Source organism: Mauremys mutica, chromosome 5, assembly GCF_020497125.1.
Source record: "Mauremys mutica isolate MM-2020 ecotype Southern chromosome 5, ASM2049712v1, whole genome shotgun sequence".
Lineage (NCBI taxonomy): Eukaryota > Metazoa > Chordata > Testudines > Geoemydidae > Mauremys > Mauremys mutica.
The window spans coordinates 43,121,342-43,136,972 of NC_059076.1; the positions used below are offsets into that span (position 1 = coordinate 43,121,342).

The following is a 15,631-nucleotide window of genomic DNA, read 5'->3' on the forward strand; positions in this document are numbered from 1 at the left end:
ATTAAAAAAACAATAATCACATACTCCTACAGCAAAATTTCATTCTGGTATCTTCATGGTGGATTTTGACTCCCACACTGTTCTCTCTCCATACACAGGACTCCCACACAAATATTTTTGACCCACACCTTTTAAAGGTTCTGTCTGGCTGAGAATATTTTCTGAATTATGATCACTAGGCAATGAGCACTATCCCCCATGCCCTAATAGAAAGCTAAACAGGTGTTCAAATCATTATCTGCAGTCTTTTTCAGTTCACAGTGTAAGAATGAGTTACCCTTCTGCATGTGATCCACTAAAAAGAATCTTTTAATAAATATGAAGGTTATAATATGAATAATACACACAAAGAGCTGGAAATCTTTCCTTATTTTTCATATCTGAAGTGATTTAACTATAAGACCAATATTCTGCTCTGCGTTACATCAGCATACATCTGGAGTCACTCCTTTGACTTCTACAAAGTAATTTGAGAGACAGGGTGGGTGAGGTAATCTCTTTTATTAGACCAACTTCTCTTGATGAGAGAAGTTTTTGTGCTTATACAGAGCTCTCCAGGTCTCACTGGATGGGGATGGCACTCAGCACCTTGCAGAATCTTGTCCTTACTGACTAAAGAAACCGTAAGCTCAAAAGCTTGTCTCGCTCACGAACAGAAATAGGTCCAATACACAATAGTACCTTACCCACTTTGTCTCTCTAGTACCCTGGGACTGACATGGCTACAGTCACACTGTATACAACAAAGTAATTACTAATTTACACTGGTGTGAGAGAAGAATTTGGCTCTATATAGGGCTCAGTCCTCAGCTGCAGCCAATCTATGCTTGGCACAGGTGGTGGGAGGGGACACGGGTGGTTGTTCACTCACCTTTATGCCTCCCTGGATCTGGTTTAACACCCAGCGTAACTTAAAGCCCTGGCTGCACCTAACTGCAAAGGTCCCCATGTTGTTAAACTAGAGGATTCCCCTGTGCCATTTAAATTGGCTTTGTGGTTCCTTTGCACTGCCAGAATGACATAAAGAGCAAGCACCTGACCCACAGATTTTAAGGTATAGATTTTTGTTTATAAATATGTACATTTTTCTCCTGTGAGATCAGATTTTTCACTTCCTTCCTTTTCTTTTCTTTTTCTAGCAATCATCATAATATACCTAGTTTTGAATCTATTGCCATAAACCTCACAAAGGTATTTCACTTTTATTACTGTTCCCGGAGGCCTTCTTGCCAAGGTAGTCGCAGATCACGCCAGCATCTTCACTGTGACGGCAGTTGTGTGTTCCAATATCCTGTTTTATGCAGTCTGCCAGGGATCTCTCATTTCCTGTACATTTCACATTATCCACGTGGATTGGTCCTTTCCCTTCCCCAAAATATGCCATAGTCCTTGCTCTAGCTGAGCCTCTGCAAGCAGAACGCCATTGTTTAATTAAAATGTTTTACGCATTGTCCTACATTTGCCTAAATTGAAATATATAGAAGAGGATGTGTGTAGGGTACTAAGGATGAAGACTTTGAGGTTTTATTCCAAGTTCTGTTACTAGTTCACTGCAGAACTTTGGACAAGTCACTTACCTTCTCATTGTCTCTATTAACTTATCTATACACTAGAATAATAACTGACTAACTTTGGAGGATTCATTAGTTAATGTTTGTAAAATGCGTTTGTATCCTTCGCTAAAAAGCTCTATAGAAAGGAAAAGGAAAAGGATTTTTATATTGTAATAGCACGAAATAAAAACCCACGCCACTTTTTTTCCATAATCTGTTTAATCTTTCCCTAAACTCAGCATCTATGTACGCTAAAAATAATGTATTTGTGTTACGATTCTTTCCGACAACTAAACTGGCTAAATAAGGAAGGAGAACCTACAGTTTATTGGGAAATATGCCTTCAAGTATACCATACATTAATGGCAACTATGAACATAAATCAGGGCAGCATGGCACAGAAAATCATTAATAGTTTATACAAAATATAACCTTCAAACTGCAGTACCTTGTACTTTTATTTTAGATGTAAAATAATACAATTAGAGAAAGAGATAAATTTCATTGTTGTAATAATACTTTTGCAAAAAGTAAAGTTCAGAGTTGGATCTTTTCCAGCCACACAAACCACTGGATCTTATTGCTACCATATAACATTGGTTTTACAACTAAGTGGTGAGTCTATCGGCTGAAGAATTCATCACTGTGGCATAATCTAATAGAGAAATTATTTTAATTTATTTACCAGTCAGACTTTGCTTTCCCTCAAGCACATCTAAATTGGATGCATAGCATGTTCATCCATCTCGGCAAAGCTTTAGCATGTCTCATTAATATTGTGTTTATGTGGTAGCCAAGATTATTACACACCTTTTTCTCCCAGCTATCCCACAAGAGCAGGTACTAATGAACACACCAGGACAAGTATGATGGCTCTGATCTTCAGTTGCAGCTGCAGAGCAGACAGGACTGGATATGTGCATGGGGGAGGGTGGGTTAAATACTTTTATGCTCTGCCAGTCCTGGACTGGCTGTACACCAGTCAAGTTCCCCAGTGTAAGTTAGAGCAGTCCCCAAAGTGCTGTAAATTGCACCAGCTGCCAGTGGCCCCACACGGTCAATAAAGTAGCCAGCAAAGCCCAGGTCATGTCCCATACCAATAATTGGTAAGGAGCTGCTATGTTGTCTCTGTGCCACCAGAGGATCATCCTGTAGGTAGCTTATCGATCAATTTAGCCAAGCTTTAATCAAAATATTAGAGACTACAGTGATGGGCATTACAGAAATCCTTAGATTAGATGGAGTTCATCAAATTTATCCTTGATTTCAATGGAGTTACACCAGAGATTAATTTAGCTTCATAAGGGCCCATTTCTGCAAAGTGCTTCAGTAGCAGTTGAGGGCATGCAAAATCTTGAAGTATTGGGTCCTAAATCTGTAATCATCACTAAAAAAACTTGTGTGAAGCCCATTTTGAAATATGAGCTCTTTCGTAGGATGTCTAAATCCTGAACTTGGATGATGAAAACAAAATTTAGGTACATGAGACATACATTTATATGGATAGGATTCAGGCTGAGTATCCATTTGTGGGATTTAAGGCATCTTATTAGGGTTTGAAAGTCTGATACTTACAGATTATGGGCAATACAGTAGCATTTCACTAATGACTGAAAGGCCCATTGTGAATGACTGAATTTTGCAAATTAGCCAGCAAGTGAACAAACAATAAAAAAGCAAGAATAATTCCTCTCACCATCCACTTTGTTCATTTATGTGTTGATTTTTAATTACACTATGAAACATTATCATAAATATTAGTAAATGTTCGGTAGTGTATTGTGTATAAGAGTACAAAGTATTAGTGATCTAAGCCATCCCTGCTGGCTTTGCTGAGAAGTGGGTGAGCACACAAGAACACTCTGTGTGAGTGAGTGAATTACAAGTTTGCAGATTAGTAAAATGCAAGTTAGTGTCATTTTGTTGAAATACAATGTACTGAGTGCTATAGAGCTGTAGGGTGTTGTTATATTATACCATGTGCATATATTTTCAACTAAGGTACGCTACACCTACACAGCAATAAAAAACCCTTGGCATTGAGTCTCAGAGCCTGGGTCAGCTGACTCAGGCTCGGGCTAATAGGCTGTTTAACTGCAGTTCGTAGACACTTGGGCTAGTGCCCTGGCTCTAGGATCTTGCAAGGTGGGAATGTCCCAGAGCTCAGGCTACAGCCTGAGCCGGAACATCTACACCAGAATTATACAGCCCTGCAGCCTGAGCCCAGGAGCCCATGTCAGCTGGCATGAGCCAGCTGCAGGCTTTTAATTGCAGTGTAGACATACCCTTCCCTGAAGCCTACCCTCCGTCCATGGGATTTCAGAGCCTGGGCTCCATAGATTCATAGATTCTAGGACTGGAAAGGACCAGTGTTTAACCACCCTGACAGTTAGGAACTTTTTCCTAATGTCCAACCTAAACCTCCCTTGCTGCAGTTTAAGCCCATTGCTTCTTGTTCTATCCTTAGAGGCTGAGGTGAACAAGTTTTCTCCCACCTCCTGATGACACCCTTTTAGATACCTGAAAACTGCTATCATGTCCCCTCTCAGTCTTCTCTTTTCCAAACTAAACAAACCCAATTCTTTCAGTCTTCCTTCATAGGTCATGTTCTCAAGACCTTTAATCATTCTTGTTGCTCCAATTTCTCCACATCTTTCTTGATATGCGGTGCCCAGAACTGGACACAATACTCCAGTTGAGGCCTAACCAGCACAGAGTAGAGTGGAAGAATGACTTCTCGTGTCTTGCTCACAACACACCTCTTAATGCATCCCAGACTCATGTTTGCTTTTTTTTGCAACAGCATCACACTGTTGACTCATATTTAGCTTGTGGTCCACTATAACCCCTAGATCCCTTTCTGCCGTACTCCTTCCTAGACAATCTCTTCCCATTCTGTATGTGTGAAACTGATTGTTCCTTCCTAAGTGGAGCACTTTGCATTTGTCTTTATTAAACTTCATCCTGTTTACCTCAGACCATTTCTCCAATTTGTCAAGATCATTTTGAATTATGACCCTATCCTCCAAAGCAGTTGCAATCCCTCCCAGTTCGGTATCATCTGCAAACTTAATAAGTGTACTTTCTATGCCAATATCTAAGTCGTTGATGAAGATATTGAACAGAGCCAGTCCCAAAACAGACCCTTGCGGAACCCCACTTGTTATACCTTTCCAGCAGGATTGGGAACCATTAATAACTACTCTCTGAGTACGGTTATCCAGTCAGTTATGCACCCACCTTATAGTAGCCCCATCTAAGTTGTATTTGCCTAGTTTATTGATAAGCCTACCATGCGAGACCCTATCAAATGCCTTACTAAAGTCTAGGTATACCACATCCACCGCTTCTCCCTTATCCACAAGACTCATTATCCTATCAAAGAAAGCTATCAGATTGTTCGACATGATTTGTTCTTTACAAATCCATGCTGGCTATTCCCTATCACCTTACCACCTTCCAAGTGTTTGCAGATGATTTCCTTAATTACTTGCTCCATTATCTTCCCTGGCACAGAAGTTAAACTAACTGGTCTGTAGTTTCCTGGGTTGTTTTTATTTCCCTTTTTATAGACAGGCACTATATTTGCCCATTTCCAGTCTTCTGGAATCTCTCCTGTCTCCCATTATTTTCCAAAGATAATAGCTAGAGGCTCAGATACCTCCTCTATTAGCTCCTTGAGTATGCTAGGATGCATTTCATCAGGCCCTGGGGACTTACAGGCATCTAACTTTTCTAAGTGATTTTTAACTTGTTCTTTTTTTATTTTATCTTCTAAACCTACCCCCTTCCCATTAGCATTCACTATGTTAGGCATTCCTTCAGACTTCTCGGTGAAGACCGAAACAAAGAAGTCATTGAGCATCTCTGCCATTTCCAAGTTTCCTGTTACTGTTTCTCCCGCCTCACTGAGCAGTGGGCCTACCCTGTCCCTTGGTCTTCCTCTTGCTTCTAATGTATTGATAAAAAGTCTTCTTGTTTCCCTTTATTCCTGTAGCTAGTTTGAGCTCATTTTGTGCCCTTTGCTTTCTAATCTTGCCCCTGCATTCCTGTGTTGTTTGCCTATATTTATTCTTTGTAATTTGTCCTAATTTACATTTTTTATGTGACTCCTTTTTATTTTTTAGATCATGCAAGATCTCGTGGTTAAGCCAAGGTGGTCTTTTGCCACATTTTCTATCTTTCCTACCCAGCGGAAAGATGATGCTGAGGAGCCTGGAGTGGACCACAAGGGGGGAAATATAGGTACAGTTACCTGAAATGGTGACAAAAGTATATTCAAGGCTCCTTGTAAAGTCATGAGTTTGCATATCAATAAATTGAAAAAGAAATGCGAGGAAATGTTTATAGCTGAATTCACCAAAATGTATTTTGATTGGCTAATTTTAAGGACTGAGATTGTAGCTGGAGCCCAAACGTCTACACTGCAATTTTTAACCCCACAGCCTGAGCCCTGTGAGCCCGAGTCAGCCGACCCAGGCCAGCCATGGCAGTGCTGCAGGTCTTTTATTGCAGTGTAGACATACCCTAAGGCTACATTTTGAAAAGAGGACATTATTATGTGTTCAAAGGGATAACTGTATGTCCAGTGAGAAGCATGAGTGCATTTGTGCAGACTAACATTTCAAACAGGGATGTTTAATAATACCAAATTAGGCAGAAAAATAAGTAACAGCCCCAGTGTTGGGAGGGAGTAGTACAGATGGAGCTGCACAGGCTCTGCACCAGCTGGGGATTCCATAGTAATGGAAAAATCCCCTTCCACTGGAGAGCAGCACAACATGGCTGGATCAGGGGCCAAGGATCTCTAATGTCCATATAATTTAGACTGGAGAGTGGTGGGTGAAATGTTCCACTCTTTTCAGACTTGAATATGCACATCTATATTCCCTATGTGGATTTTTGACCACACTCTAAAGAGGAGGAATAAAAAGGGAATGCAGAATAAAATAAGTGAATTGCAAAAAAATCTGCAAAAGAATTTAGAGAACAGCTGACAGAGTTGGTAGCACAAAGTCAAGCTGTCCCTAGACATTTTAATTTGTGTGACCTGCACGTACATGCCAGATAATCCAAATCCTCGTTGACTTTGGAAGCATTATAGGACAATCTTTACATAATGGGTTTAGAATGATTTGTTTAACTTGTTAGCCACAAACAATGTGTCTCTTCTTGTTCCAAATCCTTCCCCCACACCTCTCCGAACAATTATATTGATTGCAGACACACACATACAGACACAAGGAACATACAAACTCCCTGATTTCTGTGGGGAGCTGATGTGTCCACATATAGTATCACAAAACAGTGACAAATTCCAGGCTTTTATTGCAAAATCATATCTACTTTGGGGATCTGCCTTTAAGAAAACTTTGTCAAGAGCATCTAGTAAAGTTTAGTGAGGTATTTTCCTACAGTTCCTCAGGGTAAATTGATTTATCTGATTGTGAATTACCACCCTTCATTTCTAAACCCTTCTAGGAATAGTTATTATTTATGGTGTGTCATTGTGCTCATCGTGTTTTATTAAATACTTAAAGTCCACACCCCAAAGAGCTTAAATCTAAATCTCACATGAAACAATACAACATACAAGTCAATAGTTTGTACACAAAAAGATATGGAGGCAAAAGTAGTAGTTTTTAAGGAGAAATATGAAGGAGGAGAGAGTGAGATTATTCATTGGCGCAAAGGTTATAGTTGCCAAAGCATCAGAAGTATCAGTATGAGTAGCCTGTTTCAAGGGAGCTCTTCCACACCGTTTTAGGAAACTTTTCTGCTGCCATGCACTGGTGCAGGCTGCCACATGGGAGTTTATTCAGTGCACTCCACTTCGACACTTGCTTAATCAAAAAAATTGGTTTAAAAGCGACATTTCCCAGGGAACAGACTTAAGTCTAATGATGCTCAACAACAAATAGTACTGCTTAATGGGGAAAGTAATTCCACCCATTGGGAGATCTGGATATTTAATGTTATTTAGGTCTTAGGCATTTCAGTTTTGTGCTAGAACATGCTGTAACAACAGCTTTCAGTCCATCTTCATCAGAAAGTATATATATTAATTACCACTTTCCATTCCAGCTACACATGCTGGGTCACCAGAGCAAGTATCTCACAGTTGCCAGGACAGGCAGCAGAGTTGGCCCCAGAGCCTCAGATGTATTTAGGTGCTTAACTCCCACTGAAATCAGTGGTAGTTTGGCATCTAAATACCTTTGTGGATCTGGGCCTCAATCATTATCTCAGTAGTTCCTCCCAGGTTCATGGCCTTGTACAGTAACGTGATGAGCTCTGCAGGGGCATTACTGTTAAAATGGAGTCATCTGTTAATCGGGATATCCTGTTAACTAGTTCAGAAGGCCCCACTCCTTGCTCTTTTGAGTAGGACACTAATTGTAGTACATTTCTTTAATACATATGTATGATTTTAATTTGATCTTCTATTTTCTGTTTTCATACCCGCTGTCATTTCCTGATTGAAGTAGGTCACCCAGTTAATAGTGTCTGGTGCAGAGCAGAAAAGGAAGGAACAGCCATGTTTGGATACTGAATCAGCTAATAAACACTGTCCCCCTCAATTTCCCTCTTAAGGGTTTAATTTGGAGATAGTGAGTCAGGGATTTTCAAAGGAGCCTAAGAGAGTTAGGCATCCAAATTACACTAATTACAAGTTGCCATTTGGATGTATATTTTCCTGATTTACACACACACACACCCTGTGGAAAATGCACATGTAAATACTAATATATTTTGCACCTGAATATAGTGTTTAAAAAACTGTCCTTTCTATCAATTGTCCTTACTGCTGTGCTCCAGATATCATTAGTAGAGTGACCTCCAGCCTCTGTCTTCAGTCAGAGAGCAATGGCTGAAGGCTGGAATAAACAAAATATGATTAAAAAATTAATGCATTTATATTTAAAGCAAAAAGCAACAAAACACCACACCGGACTGCTGTTGCACTTAGGGTATGTCTACACAGCGGCTGGGAAGGTGCTTTGTGGCATGAGTAGATGGACACACGCTAGTTTCGCTTGAACTAGTGCGCTAAAAATAATGGGGTATAGGCAGTGGCTCAGGCTAACAGCATGAGTACAAGCTCATCCAACCCAGTAGGAACCTAAAATGGCCCAGTACAGAAATATAAAAGGAAAAAAATCTGATCTCTGTTACACCAGTGTAAATCCAGTGTAGACTGGGAGTATAACCACACATTGAAATGAATTACAAAGCTTTTGCTAAAATACATTTTGCTATTAAGATCCCAATACATTAACCAAATATATGATAGGCTTAACCATTAGAAATAAACATTAAAATAAAATATTTTAAACTGTTTCTCATTCATTATCAAGCCATGGTCCCAGCTGAGGGGTCTAGGTGGAATCAATGGGGGCAGAGTTGAGTTACTGCAGAGCACTTCTGAAAATTCTACTGTCTGTGCCTCCAATGGCATCAGCTGTTACTGCAGAACAAAGAGGGAATTCTGAATTCTGCATTAAGCTGGTATGTAAAAGAAACACAGATAAAAAGCGGGGATCTGTACTTCAATATGGTAGACTAGACCCACCAAGCGCATAGATGCACAGTGGTATATATAGATGTTCCACTTAATGAATACCTTACAAGGACAAAAACCTGTCCTCCCATACAGAAAATCTGCATGGAAAAGGTTGAATGGAAGTTTCTGCTACATTACCAAAACTGTACTGAAAAAATATCCTAATCTTCATTTCATATATGTTTATATATTCATAACCCAGTTCTTCCAGAAAAGGGCCCCAAATATCTTAGAATTTTCATCATGCCAATTAACTTGCTCAACAAGCATGAGAGCTTCTAAAACATCTCTCTTCTATCCTTTTCCCCTATCCATAAAATTACTCTACTTGCTAGTCTTTGTCAGACATTAGGTAATGCTTCACAAAAGGTACATATTCTTTCAGTTTTAAACGTGTTTTGATTAGCCACCGTTAATTTTTTTTATTATTTCATAACTGCTTTTCCCATTAGGAGGATGGCTTTCTAATGTTCTTCAGATTGTTTTTCTGCTACTAACATTAATCTACAAGTATGCAAGCTGGCTTAAATACAGATCTTTAAAAGTACTATTAATTGGGGCCTAGACATCTTGCCAACTTAGGTTTTCCAGATTCAACTTCAGAAACAAATCTTAATTAAAAAGGTTATTAATGTTACAAAACAATATTTTGTAAAAATAAAAACATAGTTCCTTGTTAACTGTGGGAGTAAAATATACAGTACAACTATTAATTCATTTGTTTTACTCTCTGTTGCACAAGTCTGCATTTTAAGGAAATCTCCTCTCCCCTGCTGGCCTGAGTCAAAAATATGTATGTAAGATTTAACAGGCTTCACATTTTCCAGGAAAAAAATGTAAAGGCAGACAACCTAAGTTTCCCAGTAGCAGTACTGTAAGTATAAATCACAGTTATGTAAGTGGAAAATAATACCTCAGTATGAACTTTTAATTCCATTGCCATTCTTAATGAAAATTGATGTCAGCGTCAGTATTTAGCTCTTTGCCAACATTTTCCAGAAAAAGATTAGTTTTTGTCTCTAAAAAGCAGCACTCACAGAGCCCAATTTTCAAACTTAGGTGTGTAAATAGAAGATCTTAACCTTGTAACGGGACACTCAAATCAGCACCCAGACTCAAGTCTGAACCAAAGCAAACAAATATATGCAGTGAAATCCTCGGACCTGATTGTTCTCACATATATGGCTGCACATAAGAGCAAAGTCAAGCTTCTGGAGTGTAGCTGTTACCATTTACGGAACAAGCAAGGAAAAGGGAAACCAGTCCTCAGCACAGACTTCCAAGTGTGCTAGCTGACTCTCCAAATTATCAGAATCCCCAGATATCCAAGATTTGTACTCTGCCCCGAGTCCTTCAGCTGATATGTATCCTACTATATTGGGGATGAGTGAGTGGGTTTGGTGTGTCTGTGACAGAAATATGAAAAGCCTGTGCATCTGAGTGGGCTGAGGAAGAAGCAGATTAAATGACTCAGTAGGAAATAATACAAATCTATAAGGTTCTTTAGCTTGGAAGTTATTTGAAAAAACATTCAAAGCAAAGCAGCCTTTTCTGGACAATTTTCAGATCTTATTAGCACTATTATAATATAAGTCTGTCCTTGGCCATCACACCTACCTTGATTCCTAGTGCCCCAACAAGAAATTTCTAATGAGCAGTGCAAGGCTGATTGAGTGGCTTTGTTCACCAGTTGCATGTAAAAGTTACAATTTTTTTTAATTATTTTTTTTTCCTGTTAGCGCTGTTATTTTATTTCAGCAGGCTTATTCAAGTTATTATCATGTACCCTGCAGCCAGGCTTTTTTGTGTAATGATCCCTTCAAATCTCACAAACTAAGCAGGGTCACGGCAGGTCAGTAAATGAACGAAAAACCTCAGTGCTGTTGATTCAGGAGCTAGCACTCTTACCTTTGAGTCAGTACTAAAGCAATACCGATGCCTGGTGGCATTGGGCAGTGTGCTGCTGGAGTTGCTATCTTTTGGACTAGATAGAAAACGAAGTAAGTCATTAAAACCACTTAAGACTTCACAACTATTTGAGGTCATTCGATCACAGCACATAGATATTAATAAAATCATAGTTTATAAAAACTACTTGCAATCAATAAACAATTACATTGAGCTCTTTGCATGAGTAAGATCATTGTCCCTAATAGTCTGGCCAAATTCAAAGCTGGTTTTACTGTCTTGACCATATGTAACTCCTTTGTAGTTTCACTGGGATACGCATTCTGTACTACCTTTCCTTTTTTAATGTGTAGTGTTACACTGAACAGCCTTCTGGAACAGCCTTCCAAGGGGAGTAGTGGGGGCAAAAGACATATCTGGCTTTAAGACTAAGCTTGATAAGTTTATGGAGGGGATGGTATGATGGGATAGCCTAATTTTGGCAATTAATTTAGCAATTGATCTTTGATTATCAGCAGGTAAGTATGCCCAGTGGTCTGTGATGGGATGTTAGATGGGTTGGGATCTGAGTTACTACAGAGAATTCTTTCCTGGGTGCTGGCTGGTGAGTCTTGCCCACATGCTCAGGGTTTAACTGATCACCATATTTGGGATCAGGAAGGAATTTTCCTCCAGGGCAGATTGGCAGAGGCCCTGGAGGTTTTTCGCCTTCCTCTTGCTGGAGGATTCTCTGCAGCTTGAGGTCTTCAAACCACAATTTGAGGGCTTCAATAACTCAGACATAGGTTAGGGGTTTGTTATAGAAGTGGATGGGTGAGATTCCATGGCCTGCATTGTGCAGGAGGTCAGACTAGATGATCATAATGGTCCCTTCTGACCTTAAAGTCTATGATTCTATGAACTTTTAAATATTACCTTTGTTTCACCCCAAACATGGCTACATTTCAGGTGATAGATAAATTATGTCCATGTGCATCGGTTTAAAATCTTTCAAGATTAAAGGTGTGACATAAATTAAGATAATTGTCATTTATCACCAAAACCCATAAACAATAATTACAATACAAATAAAATAAAAAAACCAAAGAATCTCTAAAGTTCACAGATACAGATAATCATTTCTGTATTGGCCATTATCTGTACTAGTCAACTCTAGGCTACACCCCAGGACATTCTTTTAAATGTTAATTTTCTTCTTGTTTCCATTATCTTTCCATTCCTGAAGGATGTGGCAATTCATTTACTTGAACTTCGCTAGTGCTTTAGGAAGACTGGAAACTAAGCTCAGTTATCATCAAAGAAGTAAAGTAAAAATAGTTCAGAGCAGGAAAGAATATTGAACAGATATTTTGAGCCTAACTCTCTTCTCAGTTACATCAGTGCAACTCACAGAAGTTGAGTGTAAATGAGAATTTGGCCTATTGTGCGTATATAATATGAATAGCCACATAAATAAGTAAAAATACAGTATTTATACAGTTGCTTAGCCATCTTGAAATATTTGGTTTTATTAAACAGATTTTTCAATAACTGCTTTTAACCTACACTTCAGTTGTTAGCTGAGCTTAGTAAAGACAATTATGCTTTCGCATTACTACCCATTTCTGAAGAATATTAGCTTGCTTATGAAGAAGTAGTAAAATTGTAGTATGTTTTACTTTTGTATATTTCAAGTATAGCAGAGTAAAAGTATACTACACAGACAAGTATTACCTAGTCAGGTAATACTCAGGTGCACACACTTTGTGCAATCAGATATGGTAATCAGATAACTTGAAGAATAGTTAAAGGATTTTTCTTACTTGTAGCCAAGCTGTCGACAGACCACAGCTGCATCCTTATCAGACCATCCATCATCACAAATTGTGCCCCATTGACCATTGATAAAAATCTCCACACGTCCTTCTTTCTTAGTCTCACCATCCATCAGCCTGATGGGAGGACCTGTTACACAATAAGTTACACAATAGTAGAAACAAAAACTAGTATTTTAGGTCATTTCATCACATTCCAGGGATAGGGGTCAACTGACGCTTATGTTCAACAAGATTTCCACTTTAGTGATATCATCTGTTAAAGTATTCATGTATTTTGTCATGGCAGGGAGCATGAAGCATTTTATACATATTACTACAAATCATGAAGCCACACTGTACTCCTTATGCTTTAAACTGTAGGGTTCATCGGTTTCTTCTATTACATACAAATATGTAGCACAGCTTATAACTTGACTGGAACTTACACAGCCCAGTTCTTTCCCCAACAGTGGAGAACAATCTGTTTGATTCTTGTGTTATGAGGCTACACCTACATGCTACCCATTTGAGCAGACCGTATTCTTCATAGAAGACTTTTACAGGAGGGTTTAGCTAAACCTCACCAATAAATACAATCACTCACACAAGCCACACACCCCCAGTGTGCTCACACTACAGCCCAGCAACAAATGTACTAGCCCATATTACTACGGATTTATTATTTATACAAAGTATTCTCCAGCATCTTGACTAGTATACTCTGAAGTATTAACATCATTAAAAGTAAACTACATTTGTCCAACTAAATAAAGTATATTCTGTTATAGATTTTCTTTAGCTTTTTTTAATGTTTGTTCATTTACTCTCATTCAGAAAATCTGATAATGCAAAATCAGTCTCCCAATCACTGATATGAATCAGTGAGATTTTTACTAATTATGTTCTCTTACCCAAAGGCCAATTGTATATATTATCATTCTAGCTAAGTATTTGGTCTGCAAGTTTCAAAAAACTGTATCATAAAAAGCCCTAAGGGTATAATTCTCATTTACACGAATGCCCTTTTTCAACTCTTGGGCAGTGCAAGGGCCTTAAAGTAGGCATACATTCAATTTGAGGCCCCTTTACTCTGTGTAAACGACAATCAGCTCCTAAATCTTTTGGTAAGTAGTACTTGATATATCTCTAATACTTTACATTAGAGTTCTTTCCAATAATTGGACAAACTTTTATTCCTCCTCACTCTCTCACAAATTAAAGACCTTAGCTAGAAAGCTAGTGAAAATTACTGCCTACCCAAGAGGGAGAGCAAATAATGGGCCAGATTTTGCTCTTAGTAAAACTAGTGTTAATTTGGCATTAGTCATTGGGCTAAATTCACCCAGAGTTATCTTATTAAAAGCGAAAAAGCTTTAAAACTGAATTATTTTTAACATGAAAATGTTTTTCACTTCAATTTTTTTTATTATTTACAGTTTACCATATATTTACTTTTTGCAATTAACTCAGGCTGCGCAATTTCTTAGTTTCTAGTCAGTTACATTGTCTGGGTCTTATACACTAGCAAACCTTTTTGTTGTTGTTATTGGTTCCTCACCACTCTTTGGGAAACATTCGAATCCATAACCCAAACTTGTTAAGAGTAATAAAAAAATGAATTACAAATTAACATCTGCAGAGCATTATTTATTTTTTTAACAAAAATGTGGTTTGTGTCTTAAACCAGTTGACTGTCTCCCTTTAATGTTTATATTTAAAAATACTCTTTCTTATACTCTTCCTCCACTGAATTCCTCTTTACAGGAAATATTTAATACTTTCTCCAGTGTTAGGAAACAAATAGTAACAATATAACCTTTGTCTTCTGTCCAACCAGAAACATTACAGCAAATCTCAGTCTCATCTTTATTCTTCTGTTGTAATGAAGTGCTATTCTGGAAGATTCTAGGGTGAATTATACTCATATTACCCAGATAGGGACAGAAGATTTTAGCAATAATATATATTTATTTTACTGTTACCTCATCTTGTTATATTTTAGCAAATAAGTCTAGATGTGTGGAATTAATATGACTTTCAAGTGAACTGGTGGGGATAAGAGAATGTTACCCTATGATTTATTTAACTGAACTGAATCTTGTTCAGCTAGGATTATGATGTATAGTCTCTCAAATGTAGCAGCATAGTTTGCATCTATGCAGACAGCCGCCATTATTTGAATGCCTGTTATTTGGGGGATGAGAGGGTTTATTTCTAGCAAACATACGGTAGCGATCTCACCATACGTAATCATTGGTTGTATGATCACAATAATAATAATAATAATAAATAATTTGTGGAGTTTGGGGAGCAGGAGGTTTTGAAGGGAAGAGAAGAAAGAAGAGAAAAGAAAAAGACTGAAGATGTGAAAAATGTAGTAAAATATTGTATTATTGCAAGCTGGGATAGCACTTTAAAGCAGTAAATCCATGTTTTAGTTTCATAAGGCAAACTTTAAGGCTGCGATTTTCAAAGGGAGTTAGGCACCCAAATCCCTTTAAAATTCACTGGGAGCTGGAGACCTTACTTCCTTAAGTTCCTTTGAAAATCCAAGACTCAACAACTACTACACTATACTTGGGTAAACTTTTAAAAATATGAGCAACGATTTTACAACTTGCGGAGTACTAAGTGAAAGTCAATGTACCATCTGGAGGGCTCACTGGGACTAAAACCCCATCCAGGCACAGATTTAGGTTTCATTGGCTCTGGATTCACTGCATTACAGATTAATATTGTTTCCTTATACCATGTATATTGATGTTCCAATATGCAACCTTAACAGCTCCATGTGCTCTTCAAGGGGAGAG

At 38.3% G+C, this 15,631-nt stretch overlaps 1 protein-coding gene across 1 annotated transcript in view; it reads right to left on the reverse strand.

Annotated features, from left to right (window-relative positions):
• PRSS12 (serine protease 12) overlaps nucleotides 1-15,631 on the reverse strand; it is a 65,787-nt gene that overhangs the window by 21,575 nt on the left and 28,581 nt on the right. Inside the window, exons 8-9 of the mRNA XM_045018639.1 lie at nucleotides 12,828-12,969; nucleotides 1,201-1,406 (exon numbers count right to left, since the gene is read on the reverse strand). Coding sequence (XP_044874574.1) covers nucleotides 1,201-1,406; nucleotides 12,828-12,969 — 348 coding nt within the window. The remainder of the gene's footprint in view (nucleotides 1-1,200; nucleotides 1,407-12,827; nucleotides 12,970-15,631) is intronic.